At 42.4% G+C, this 14648-nt stretch overlaps 1 protein-coding gene across 1 annotated transcript in view; it reads left to right on the top strand.

Annotated features, from left to right (window-relative positions):
• The window catches only part of ME3 (malic enzyme 3), a 123082-nt gene that overhangs the window by 90821 nt on the left and 17613 nt on the right, over positions 1-14648 (top strand). Inside the window, exon 6 of the mRNA XM_084282485.1 lies at positions 3401-3504. Within this exon, the coding sequence (XP_084138611.1) occupies positions 3401-3504 (104 nt within the window). The remainder of the gene's footprint in view (positions 1-3400; positions 3505-14648) is intronic.

Here is a 14648-nt window from a genome sequence, read left to right as displayed (position 1 = left end):
GTGTTTTGTCAGATTGCACTCTTTACTACACATGATAACCAGACAGGAGGACTCCATCTGTTTGCAGATTTTTGCCTTATGACTCTGGCTCAGAAAGGCTGAAGTGCAACATCTTAGCAATGCCAGAATGGACATCTGGGAGGATGTATTTTTTAAAAGTGAATATCCTATAGTTATTTGTGATGGCCAGGCTTTGTCCATTGATGTAAAATGTGCTTATGCCTCACTTGACCCCAAGTAAACCAAACATATGTTTCTTGAGAGAAATAAAAAATCGGGGGGGGGGGTAAAAGCTTTAAGCTTGTGTATGAAGACAGATGTTAGCATGAGTGCCTGGTGTTTTCAGATAAGCCTGTGTTTGCTGGAAAGCTAGATTTTATGTACATCTTTAACTCGAGCCCCATGTGTCTCTCACTGGGCATTGTATAGAAAGAAAGAAAAATCAGTGACCATAGATGACATCTAGGATGAGATTCCCAATTACCTTTTCGGTCCTTGGACCCAAATCTGTTTTATTGCTCTGATATAGTGACCTGTCAGAGACTGATGGAATACAGGGTGTACCCATCTCAGCCTGATCCATAGTCTTTCCTGAAGAGTTGGATCTCAGAGTTCGGACCTTCTGAGGCTACAGAAGGAAATATCTTTTTGGAATTTCCAGTCAATAGTGCATTGTACTTCAGCTTAACTCTTTAGAATCGTGGAATGATAGAATCAGTCAGGTTGGGAAAGACCTCTAAGATCTAGTCCAGCCTTTAACCTAGTACCAACGTCCACCACTAAACCATGTTACTAAGCTCTAATCTACACCTTTCCTGAAGACTTCCAGGGATGGTGACTCAGCCACTTCCCTGGGCAGCCTGTTCCAATGCCACACAACCCTTTCAGTAAAGAAATTTCTCCAAATATCCAAACCAAACCACCCCAGTGCAACTTCAGGCCATTTCCCCTCAGCTTATCGCATGGTGTGTGGGAGAAGAGCCCAATCCCCATCTCTCTACAACCTCCTTTAAGGTAACTGTAAAGTACAGTAAGGTCTCCCCTGAGCCTTCACTTCTCCAGGCTAAACAATCCCACCTCCCTCAGCCACTCCTCAAGAGTTGTTCTCTAGACCCCTCACCAGCTTTGTTGCCCTTCTTTGGACACACTCCAGTATCTCAATGTCCTTCTTGTAGTGGTGGGCACCAAGCTGAACACAGTGTTCAAGGTGTGGATCACCAGAGCTGAATACAGAAGGACAATCACCTCCCTGTCCTCCTGGCCATGCTGTTTCTGATACAAGCCAGGATGCTGTCAGCCTTCTTGCCCACCTGAGCACACCACTGCTTCATACTCATCCAGCTATCAACCACTACCACCAGGTCCTTTCCCAACAGGCAGCTTTCCAGCCACTCTTCCCTCAGCCTGTGGCACTGCATGGTGTTGTTGTGCCCCAAGGGAAGGATCCAGCACTTTGCCTTCTTGAACCTCATACTGTCGGCCTCAGCCCATCAGTCCAACCTATCCAGATCCCTCTGCAGAGCTCTCCTACCCTTGAGCAGATCAACACTGGCACCTAACTTGGTGTTGTCTGCAAACTTACCAAGAGCAATGTCTTCATCTCTTCCTCCTCCTCCATGCTGGTCTGCTTCACCAACTGCTGGTGTGCTCTAAGCCTCCCAGCTGGAGCTCCTGGGTGTAAGTTCTTCCCCACCCATGGGAAGCTTCTGACCATGCATAACCATCTGTTTCTATTACAGCATCTGGGGAGGGACCACTGAAAACCAAAGTGGCACCACCAATTTCTTAGACATCTCCAAAAGTCAATTATTTTCAGAGAAAGAGACTCCCAGAATCAGTCTCTGAGGCTTGGGCACTTTGATTCTGCCCAAGGTTATGTGCATCTTGTGACCAGGAACATCTCTGTGGAAGTATTTTTCACAGTTGGGATTGCAATGTAGAAGTTGCTGTTTTCCAGCAATGTAAGCAATGTATTTACTCACAATACAAGTAATTTGTTTATTTGTTTAACGACTTTCTCATGTGCATACACCCAGCCTAACCCAACCCTCAGCACATCTTAGCAACACTCTGCCCCATGAATAAACTCATTTATCAGCGTAGAAATTGGCATCTCCTGTAGGCATTCATCCTGTTCATCTCTGCCTGTTAATACAGGGTGAGCCTAGGGTGACTGTCTTGCTAACACAGGCATCTCAGGTAGAATGGAGTAACACATATTGCATTTTTAGCAACAGCTTGTCTTTCTGACAGTCCATAACAATTTGTAGGCTCTTTCAGCAAATCAGTCTTTTCAAAGCTTGGCATTTCTCACCTTGCCTAAGAGACCCTCTTGTACTCCATGAACAGGCCCATGGCACCAAAGGAACAGTCAGCAAAGTGATGCTAACAGTCTGCTTGTTTCATGGCCCTGAAGAGTTAAACTATCACACTCAGAGGAAAACCTCTTTCATATTTCCTTCTAAAGCAAAACAGCTGTGGCTGTAAAAACAGATCTAAGTTTAGCCCACCTGCCAATATTTGGGGCCCGTACAGCTTCAGGACAATAGGTTTGTGATGGCTCATCCCCTTCTCATATTGATGATTCAGTTCCTGAAATCAGAAGGGAAAATGAGCTGTTTTGCAACTGACAAACCTAGGTGTTGGCCCACCTGTCTCCTGCCACTGTTTGTCCTGTGATTTTTCCCAAAATACACGCAGTTTCCATGCTGAGCCAGTCCTGTTTAGTTGGCTTAGGGGTCCTGACTTACCACCTGGTGAGCTGGCTGGAGGAGCGGCCTGGTTTTATATTCACGGCAGGCACTGAAAAATAAACTTATCTGGTATGAAAATACCCTTTCCTGACTGACACCTGCAGATAGCTGGAGCTGAGTGCTAGCTAGGTGAAAGGCTGAGGAGCATCTGATCGCAGGTTCTTGTCAGCTCTGGGCTAGCACCCAGAGGCCTACGTGACACTTGTTATTTCAGGTTACTTCAGGCAATCTTAATTTCTCAAAGTTCTGTTTATGGCCAGCACCTTTCCTGGTAACCTTCAGTGCAAAATCAAGTGCTGACTGAACAGTGAACAGCCCCACACAAGATCAGCTTTGTTCAGTGGGAATGAGACACCTCAGCAGGGAGTCCTGGTAGTGCTGTTTTGGGGATGCAGAGCCTCATTTCCTACTGCAGTCAAGAAGCATTAAATGCCTCCGACTTTATTTCCACAAAACGATAGTCCACAGCGCACCTTACTTCTTACAGAAACACTTTCTGCTCAGGAGAATCGAAGTGAGCTTGCCTTCACTGCAAAGTGAGTAAAATTAATATGACTGCAACAGGCAAAATTTTTGGGTAGGCTGGCACATAAATCTTCATCCAGCCATGGAAGAGACGCTGTCAACAGAATTGCTTTGTGTCCTAGGCTCTCCTGAGTGATCCACTCTATATTGGACTGAAACACAAGAGGGTTCGTGGGAAACAATACGACGAACTGATTGATGAGTTTATGCAGGCAGTTACCAACAAGTAAGTGGGATTATATACATGGCTTCTCTGAGCTGCTTCCATTTAAGAACAAATGTTGCAACTCTTGAAATAAACATTAGTGTAATTGATTGTACAAGCAAAGAAAGGTCATTTAAATGCAAGTCTCCTGGGTGGTCTACAAATGACTCTTTGTGCTTGAGCACTCTGTGTCAAAATTATTTATGTCTTTGGAGAACTGAAACGGGACTGACTATTTATAACCATTTCCTGTCCATATAGGCCAGAGGTGTCAAACATACGCCCTGTGGGCTGTATCTGGTCTCCATCATGCATTTATGAGACTCATTCAGCACAGGCAGAATCTAAACTTTGTTTATATTTTGTACAGGAAGTTTCTAGCTCTCACCATTGTGAAGGAAATCTTCTAATTGGAAATGTCGTGTTACTCCCTGTGATGATGTCTGCGTGAGCCTACAGACAGCCTGTCTATCACTTAGCAAAAATAGCAGCTTCCCTGCTGGCATTTAAGTCTGTGGAGTGAGGAGGCCAGGTTTATAAGCACTGTCTTTTGAATGCTGAGACAGACTGAATGCATGTTTCCTCTTACTGACTAGCAGGGATATGGGGTTTCTGCTGTAGCAGGGAAAGATGTGGAAAGAACAGAGCTACACCTCAATGCTGTGTGTGCACCTCTTGCACTGCATTGATTTCCTCCTTTGGGAAAAATTAAAATACATTAAAATCTGTATGACTTTCTGGAGGGATTTCCATAAGAATGAAGGTGGGAACAACTCTTTAAACAGAAAATAATAACGACCAGAAGACCCATAGCCCCTGAGCAGCCTCTGCCTTCCTAAAGCAGCAGATGACAAGATGACACTGATAAGGAGTGGCAGAGAGCAGAGCCTGCACCTGATTCATGGGCTGCTGCACATCCTTATATTGTAGGGTCTTGTCTTGCCAGCTGAAGGAGATGCATTTGATCTTTACTTGTGTCTCCAGCCAGCTACACGCGTGTGTTCCTACATAAATGGAAGGGAGTGGGTGGCACATGTTTCATCCGCACTGAGGCCATCATGTCTCCCTTGAGGTAGGAGACACAATGTCCAGTGTCTAATGACAGCACCTTCCTGTCCACTGAGAAGCATATAATATACACATACAATCCAACTGCCTAGCTGTCTGTGCATGGAAGGATGTAGGAAACAAGAGGCTGTAATGCTGAGGATGATTGAATCACAGCTGATGAACCAAGTTTGAGAGTTTGTCATGGAGAATTTCAGCATCTGTTGATGTGGTAGCTCCAGACAGCATTGTGCAGCACACTGCATGTGCAATGCTGCTGTTAGGACAGCAATCTCTCCTTCGCTGCTCAACAGCATGATGTAGACATGTCCCATATAACAGCAGGCTAGTACATCAGCCTTTCCAGCTGCAGGTGCCCCATACTGTGCAAAGATAGTCCCAATTGACCCCTGCTGTAGCTCCTATATCTGTGAGAATAAACACAGCAACACTGCTCTGCCTGTTGGGTTCAGAATACCTAAGGATGACTGCATGGGAGAGAATTTTGTGCATGTAATCCAGTTTGCCCTTCTTTGTATTTGATAAGAAAGCTTGACTTAAATGTCAGTTCATTGCAATGTAGTTTTACATTAGAAACTTGTGGGGTATTCAGGCGGAAAAAATCTTGGAGGCTAGAAAACTGGTAAAACACAGTTGAGAAATTACAGGAGGCTCTAGAAGTAGAAAAGATTTAAGAGTTGTCAAAATTGATTTGTGTTTTTTTTTTTTTTTTCTTTTTTTTTTCTTTTCCTGTTTTGATTGTAATCACTAATTAAAATTAATCCACCAAGGAAACTGTGCCATTTCCTTCTGGCCAGGAGACCACAGGGGTATTGCAGTGTCATTGCTGATGATGGAATGGGAATGATGGAACAAATACCCAGCTTGTGGTCTCAGCCAGCAGAAATATGGCTCTGAGATTTACACTTGCGATTTTAAATGCTAAGTTGGTTGCACCTACTTCTCCAGTGATGTCAGTGAGAGGGTCAGAAAGACAATTTGCCTTTTCTGTGCTTGCTGCTAGAGAAGAGGGGTTGGCTGTTACTTTCCTGTGTTTAGTTTACAAGAACTAATCTTCACATTGAAAGGAGAAGACACTCACCCATGAAACAATGAGCTCCTATCTTTTGAGAAGGCGATGTCATATCTAATCCTTTTCTCTGGGTACTGAGAATCAAGTTTCTGGGGTCGCTATACCAACCTTTCTGTTTCTCTCAGCTGGAATGAATTGTTTGAACACAGCAAGACCCAAAAAGTTATCTACAAAGTGGGGCTGGGAAATTCCACTTTGCACCTCTCCATTCACATCTGTAAAGTATTTGGAGATGCTCATGTGAAAGGAGACATTAACCTATACTATCATCTTGACTGCCATCATACTTTAAAGCATTGTTGGAGTGTGATCTCTTGTGAGCTCTGGGCTGATGAATATTACTGCTATCAGCCTGCTATCAGCCAACATATCTGAAACAGATTCATTTGGACTCAAGTTTCCGCTGGAATGACTGGATGCAACCCAGTAGGAGCTCTCACTTTTGTTACAAAAGGGAGGAGAAATTGCTTGGAAGGGCAAAAATGTGTTTCTGTATTGTAGCATGGTTCCATGTGTGAGGAAACCTGCGAGCATAAACTGCTGTGGTCTTTGGTCTGCTCTGATTTCACATGTAAGTCTATGTCACACACAAATTCAGTTATTTGGGAATTCAATCATATCTTTCCTCCTTCTCTTTTGGATTACCACAAATCTCTTGCAGTTTGGAGGGTTCCTTTTCAGCTTGATGTTCACGCAGAGATTCTGACTATTTCCTGAGGACACTTCAAATTCTCGTGGAAACCATTTATCAGTTCCTTTGCATGAGCACTTCCCACCCTGCCAAATCACTGCTGGCTCAAGGGACATTTGTCACTGAAGTGGAATGTGTCTGAGCCCACAAGAATGCCAGGGGATTGAAGAGTTACTGTTCTAATGGAATAATAATATTAAGCAGATGTCGAATTTCTATAGCTGGAGACTCCTACAGTCAGAAGAAGTGTCTTCTGGTCTCGTAATAGCCACCTAATAATGAAACAAGGAGAGCATCAGAGACTTCAGAATTAGTGCTTACAGTATGTTGAAATAAAGTGTGGCTTCTGGGCAGTTTTAGAAATAAAAGCCCTTCCTGAAGCACATGGATAAATTTCTGCATTTTCATGGTGCCTAAATCTCCATTCATTACTCTTTCACCTAAAATGCATAAAATGACTGAGCTTTCTAATAAGGGCTCCAAATTGTGCTCCTCTTGGGAGGCAACCACATGCAAAATTTGGCCCATTGAACCTAGCCCATGACTGAATGAAACAGACTGACAAATTGCTGTTTTCTCACAATGAGTAATAGGGCTTGTATGGGAAAATACACTACTTCTGTTTTCCTTCTCCTCAGTTACCATGGTAAAAGGTAAGTCAGTCTCATTCTTGAACTGGTACATTTTTTCTGTCTGGAATAATATTCATGTAATGTGTACAAGGATCATATCAGAGTAACCCACAGAATTTCTGGGGAATGCATATATGAGCAAATTAAGGTTGAAATGAAAATGCCATGAGAGTTGCTGCTGTGCTGGGACGTACTCTCTGTGCTCTGCAGAGCTTCTGCCCAGCCTCTCCAGTAACAGTGTTCTTTAATCCTCAGACTCTCTTTCAAAGCAAACTACCACTGGAGATTTCTTTACTTCTTCTCTTTTTCTCCTTAACTGATGTGGGAACTGGTATAGACCAATTCCTTCTCTGATGTAAGACTTTCTGCCTTACACCAGTCACTGCTTCTGTAGTCTTATCGTACAGGAACAGTGCAGCTTGCTGGCTCCAAGCAGCCAGAGGTGACGATGGACATCCCCAGGCTCCAGCCTCAATTTTGAGTGCTGGCCCCCGTGTCTCGCTGACAGATGCTGAGCACGCAGCCTGAGGCTGCGAGAGGCACTTCCACTCTTCAGCAAACCATGGTGCAGAAGCCTCATTAAACTGTCATAATTTCACTCCCGTTTCCTTTCCCATCAGCACTTATTAACAGGGTGACTGGGGAGACAGAAACACTCTCTTTTATCAGCCTCTGCCATATGGCAAAGTACAGAAGACATGAGATCAAGTGTTCAGCTTCTCAAAATGGGAGAAGAAGGAGAGAAAATAGCTCTGCTGACTTTGTTTTTCCATGTTTGTCCTATACCTGATCTCTCTTTGTCCAGTCCCTTCCCAGTACTTTTACCCACACACATACTGAATCAGGTCAACGTGCTTTCCAACAAGCAAAGCTTGCTCCACACAGGCCACCTCTGTTTCAGCAGTTCTCCAGTGAGACTTGGATCACAAATTCACCAGCATCTTTCAGAAACAAAATCACCACTACCTGTTCACCCGTGTTGTTTATTCAGGTGCTGGTCATGAAAGACAAGGCACCACTGGCCTTCACAAAGCCCTTGTGTAATATTGGTGACACCTAAAGCCCCTCAGCATCTGTGTGTCTGCTAGGAGACCTGCATGCTGTCACCAGCGCCTTGGAAGAGCTGATGGTGTAGAGCAACTCCAGACTTCATGGAGGAAGTGGATACTCTCCTTGTCCATCTGTCTCCTTGTCCATCTGGCCAGGGAAACTCTGCCAGCATGCAGAAGGGAGAGGTGATGGTGATGGGAAGAGCCAACCCTGTTGTCCTGCCTTGGTGTGGGATGAACTCATCAGCCAGCTTCTGTGATCTGCCTTTGGCCAAAATAAAATACTTAGATTTTATTAGCTTGGTTTTCTGCTGCTGAGAAACAGTTGAGTTCCAAACATGCTGCTGTAGGAACCTTGCTGTAACAGACTTTAACAACTTGCCTGCAAATCCTTTGGGATAATGCAGTTACAGACGTTGAAAAGCTCTCTGCCCTGGGCGTTCTGTCTGTGATTTTTCACCTAAGCCAGATTTACCACAGCTGGCTTAGAAAGACATAGCTGGAGAAGATCTGTCTGGGTGTAAGGCAGGTGGTGAGGCTCTGTTCCTTGCTGACTGTCAGAGGTAGCTCAGGGCTACGTCTGTGGGTGAGCACTAACACGGTCATTTCCCCTGCTTGTGCCCAGTCCCCAAGAAGCTTTGTACCTCCAGCTGCAGCCTTTTCTCAGACCCAGTGCAAGGAACCTGAAGTCATTTATCATAAAAGCACAAGAGTGGCACAGCAGCCATTAGCAGTGGTCTTAGTGCTTGAAAACTGAGACATGCTCTGCAAAAGGTATTTTATTTTATTTTATTTTATTTTATTTTGTTTTGTTTTTTGTTTTTGTTTTGTTATTTAAAGGAATATAATGAATGTTGACCATGATTTTTCCAGATATTTTTCCAAGAGCTTTGTGATGGAGCTTGGCTCAGTCTGGCCCCATATCTTCTCTCTAGCAGTAGCTGATAGCAGATGCCCAGGGATATGACTAAGAACAGGCATGCATGCAATAGTACATCCTTGGCATACTCCCCAGCTTCCAGTAATCTGAGATTCAGGGATTTCCTGCTATCTTTGTGTTTCAAGGGTCACTTTCATTGATTTAGCACTGACTGAACCCACAGCAGGCTCTTTGCCTCAGAGCGTGACTGTGTTTATGTTGGCAGAAAGCTGGTGAGACTCCTACCCAATGTTAGAAGTACTGTGCGGCTCAAGGAGATAGTTCCTGTTGGTCTGTGATGCAGCTCTCTGGCGCAGAATTTCTAAACCCAGTAACTACAGCTCTAAATTTTATGTTGGCAGCGGTTGATCTGGTTTTGCAAAATTCCCATCTGTTGGCTCATAACCTCGCATTCTAGGATAAAATCAACTGCATTTTTGTCTCACTCTGACAACTGTCATAACTGCTACATCTGCAGTCATGACCTCTTAATGTGGATCTTCGGGTCAAGCTTTCCCTGTGCTGTGATTAACGTGGCAATCCACAAACCTGACTCACGTCATTTCTTTTCAAAACAATTTTTTGAAACAATTCAGTTTAAACAAATTACTTTTCAAGTAATAAAACAGATCATGCTTTCTAATGTCTCTCTTCTCCCTTTAGCACTTTCAGAACTATTTAATGGGAGATATAAATGGTGCTATTAAATTATATCACATTATAAAGTGAGGGTTTGAAAGTTTTTTTTCAATGGTTTCAGAATCAGGTTAACTTTTATTTTAATTTTAGTTTTCATTGTCATTTTTTAAGGGAAAATTTGTCTTCCTCTCACTTATATGAAAGACTTAAAAATGAAAGGCTTTTTCTGACACTAAATATAACATCTGTTTACATCCTGTAAGAGAAGAGCTCCTCCTGAACCAGCAGTGTGCACTTGCCTGGCACTGTGCCTCCAAGTAGTAAACCTGTCTCTCTGTTGTCTCTTCACCTATCTGGGTTTCCTCTTCTTGGCCAGAAACACATGCAAATATGCAAACAGTGCAATCCTGAAGTGAGATTTCCCAGGCATGAATGACACTAGAAAAGGCTGAGCCTTCTGGGGCATACTTATGCTTTTGTCTACCCTACCTAATGCAAAGAGTGCAAAACCACTCCAGAGCTGCCACTCTCAGCATACTCAGAAGGGAGAAGGAATTGGGTCTGTGATAGGAAGAATGATGTCAGGCTTTGCACCATCTTTATGTGGAATGAATAAAAGTACTTCTTCCTTCTAAGCCTCTTCTTAGCTAAGCACTAGTGTTTGCTTATTTAGGTCTGCTGGTTCCATCTCTATTTCTAATGTAGATAAAAGCTTATCTTGTTCTGTCAGGTTCACCCTTGTCATTATATGGGACAGGTCTAGCTTTTTTCCACTCTGTGAAACCTCCTTTTGCAAAGACCTTATGAAAATGACTTGCCTTTTCTCTGGATGCCCAAGCTGGCCCACGACCCTGTTTCTGCCCTGCTGGGGCATGCTCAGGGAAGCCCCTGTAACACTGCTGAGGTGCAGAGGTGCTTCCTACTCATACACAAGGGCAATGCAGATTCTTGAGTCACTTCCTTCGTCTTCTCCAGGGGCAGAGCTCAGTCCTGGCTGGAGCTGAATGAGGGAAGTGCTTTGCCCACTTCTGAGCTACTTCTTTGCTATCTGCATCTCTACTGGTAAAACAAAGAGACATCAAAGCTCATATTCTGGTGCATAGTGCTTGCAGCTCGTAGCCATGCTGCTTAGCTCTCTTACCACTATAAAGCTACAGGCATGGTATTTCTTCAGTAGGTGCCTGACTAAACCCATCCCTAACCTGTGACCAGGAATTGTATGGCAAAACAGTGCTGGTCAGCCCAAAAGCCTGCCAAGGGTCATGGTAAACAATTTTACAGTAAGAATGGCCTCAGGACACTGACCAGATTTGGGTGCTAGTGCTGTTGAATTTGTTTGTGTGGACTTTGGTTTTCCAGTTCTGTCTGCTGATTACTTCCCAAGCATGATGATGGGTTCTTTTACAGAAAATTTCAGTTTTCTTGGAAATCACAACTTTGGCCCATCAAGCTGCAGTAATAAAATGTCAAGGACAAGGGCAATGACATTTTAGCTCTTTTCTGCCTAGATTCATACAAGACTGAGTAGGAGTTGCAGTGCATCGAAGCAAATGCCTTATGTCATGAATGAGTGGAAGTGGTGCTATAAAATGATAAATTCAGACAAGGCTTGGAATGCCCTTCCTGTGATTCTTTCCATAAAGGAACTGGACCTTCTTGCAAATACCTTTTATATATATGCATATACATGTAGGAATGTTTTATAGTCCTTATTCACAGTGAATAAAAAAACCCTTCTCATACTGGTTGGCAAACGTGCTGCACAGGCCCTCAGGCCACCCTGGAAGTTTTGACTTGTGCAATTCATTCAGATGCTTCTCAGATTGCAACTGCAGCCTCATGATTTTTTTACTTTGTGGCCTTACGGTTTATAATGAGGCTGGATGAACTTGAAGAGGTACATACAAATGAAAATTAAAGAAGCAAGTTGCATAATGAGATTGTTCAGGCAATTGAGAACTCTCTTGAATAAAGAAGCTAAGTGCAGTATCATCAGGAAAACATCTGCCTTCCACTTCTGGGATTCACACTCCTGTGTTCTATACTTCTGCTTTTCGAAGAGAGCTGTGTGTCATCATCTACAGGGGATACAGACTTTACTAACAGCATCTTTTGAGTTAGCATAGCTCTAAGTGGATAGTAACAGTATCAGAACAACAGTGCAGTGATAAACAAGGCACGGATCCTATACTTGTTTACTTTCCAGGAAATGGAATAATTTCATAATAAAGAGTTTCAGGTGGTAATTTTTACAACAGACTTGTACCATTGTATGTGTTTGGCTCCTAAACTCATTTGTTGTCAGGGTGACAGTCTTATACCACAATTTTTATCAATAATATATTATTTCATTAAAAATCTTGTTTGTGCAAAATCTATTTGGTGAGCTTTGGAGATTAGACTAAAATTAATGTATAGGAACATTCCATAAACCATTTCTCAGCGAAGTTATTGTTACAGGAAGCTTTTTTGCAAGGTATGGGTGTGAAATCCAGAGTTTGGGTCATAGTTATTTCTGGCACAAACCCCCAAAATATGCAAACTAATGAGATAGAATCATAAAATTTACAGTGAAAGACTTGCAGTTTTTTATTTTTTATTTTCAGTGAGGAAGAACTGACAAAGTACATCTTCTTGTTTCCATTTCTAAAAAATGGCTAAATTAATTCCAGGGAGGGTAGAGAACAGGGTCCACAGGTGGTCTGGCAGCCAACAGTGAGGTAGGAGACAAGGTAACTGTAGGAAATAATGACCTTATAATGTCAGCAGTTACCATTTTCAGTATTAATGCTATTGTAGCCATGACAGAGTGAGGATAGAAGAGAGGAACTGTTTTTAGAGAGGAATTAGGCTGAGTGTTTTATCTGAGAAACTTATAACTCCAAAGATCTCATATTTGCTGAAAAATGTGTAGCAGAACAGGGGGCTTAAGACATCAACCTGGGTGATATTTAGTGTCAGTAAACCATTTTGCTGTTATAGTATCTCTTGATTTATATCCAGTGTGCCTGAATTCCTTCAAAACCACCTCTGTCAGAAAGGCATAGAAATTAACTGACCAAGCTTCTCTTTCCACAGCCTGATAAGATAAGAATTACTTACAGCAAAGATAAGAATTTCTCAAACTGAGTGGAAAGCTCCAGTTTCACTAGGAGACATAGGGCTGCAGAGATCCCAAGGGATCTGCACATAAGAACAGACGTGATTCCAATATCAGAAAGTCAAAAACTAAAACCTTCGTATTCTGAAAGTGGGGGGAAAAGAATTGGGAGATGGAAGAAACCAGACACGACAAAGGAACTTGCTGTGTTTCAATGTACCTTGTCCATGTGAAATGCTGATAGTCTCCACTGGAGCTTTCCTTTCAGATAAAGACAATTAGATCCAGCGTATTTGAATGCTAATGTCCAGGATGCCAAGAAGATGAAATGAGGCTCTAGAGGGGATGAGTCACTGAGAGACAAGATCAAATTATTGAAGGGAGCCAACCTTAGCTGGCCATGACTTTCCTGGGCTGGAAATCCCTGTTCAAATATTCACTTTACAATCAGTTTTTCTATAAGGAGGCATCTTTGGCCTATAGACAGCAAGCATGTTGTAAATGCGTAGGTGTGTGCTAAGTGGGGCTGCATTCATATCAGATCTCGCAAGTTAAACAGAGCTAAATTTCTTAACTGGTTAGACAACTCACTAAAAATGATTTCTTCAACTAGAAATTATCAATTTGGTTTTCTTAATAGAAGCTACAATTCTTTCAGTGAAGCACAATAACTTTACAAAACCAGTTTTGTTAAATTACAGTTTTCATGTTTAAAAATATGATGAAGGAGTGACACTGACCAGTATATTTCATTCCATCTTGAAGTGCTTCCATGTCGCCTGGTAGAGGACCACTTGGATACTATCCATGTGGGATGCAGCAGGGAAATTTCTTTAGAGAAGATTGGGAAATAAATTAGAGGCTTTGAAGGAAACCAAAGCATTGCAGTAGAAAACATGATAAGACAGTGACCTAGGGTGCATAACATATATTTAAGATCTTCCTAAGCAGCTGTGATGATTAGATAACATGGGGAGAGGGGTATCTCTCCTAATTTAGGTGTTTAAAGGTAGATGCCTAAATTTAAGGTGGTTGTTTTAGACTGCATTCACAGAGAATGTGGAGAAAGAGGCATCTCCAGAACTTTTACTTCTATTTTCCATTTAGACTAGTTCAAAGAGCTTGCTACTGGATGTGCCTCTTATTCTTTGTTTTCTGTGAAGGCAGACAGAATTATCTAGCTTAGCATTACCCAGCGAACTTTTAGATATGTAAAGGTAGTGAAAGAAATCCGTCTGCACTGCTTTTTCTTGGCTGAATTCCCGTACAAGTAGCAGCTCTCTGACCACCCTTTCCGTTTGCAATACCAGCTATTCTCCACATTGACTCCTAAGCTGGATGTTTTTTTTAGCATTGGTACATATTAAAACACTTCTATCCCCAAATCCTAAATTGGCTACGTTCTGCTCTTGGATGCTACCCAAATACTCCTTTTAGAGTTCTCTGAATTCCCGGGGGATAAAACAGGTTACACAAATCTTGAGTTACTGTGCTGTGGAGAATGGGCAGTAAAACTGACTCATCATGTTGCTACTTCCAAGGATGTTATTGCAAATGGCTCCAGCAGTTGTTTTGTTCATTCTCCTTGCTAAATTTATCCTTAGGTTTATCAGGTCACCCTAAAAAGGAACACACAGCCACTGCAGTAATGTTAGAAAGGGCAGTAAAAATGAACTGGTTGATTTCAAAGACAGGGCTCAGTAAACTGCCCAGTTTATGTTTAATTTCAGTGACTTGGAGCAGCACAATTTCTTTGAAATCCTCTCAAAACCCCAGTAAAATGAGTAGTCCTTAAGGACTGTCACTTTAACATCATCCCGAGATTTTAATCTGTGATTTAGCTGTGAATATTTCATTTAAAGCATCAGGTCTTGCCATGAGCAATTTGTAATCTTTATTAATGAAAACTTTAGTTCTCACATTAAAAAATAAATTTCAAAAATGTGGTTTACACTTTAAAGAGGCTCAGTAGCAGAGGAAAAGAAACTAATCTTC

The sequence above is a fragment of the Netta rufina genome (genome assembly GCF_964035555.1).
Source record: "Netta rufina genome assembly, chromosome: 1".
In the NCBI taxonomy this organism is placed as follows: Eukaryota; Metazoa; Chordata; class Aves; order Anseriformes; family Anatidae; genus Netta; species Netta rufina.
Note: the sequence above shows the minus strand (reverse complement) of the source record. Positions and strands in the feature narration are given on the sequence as shown.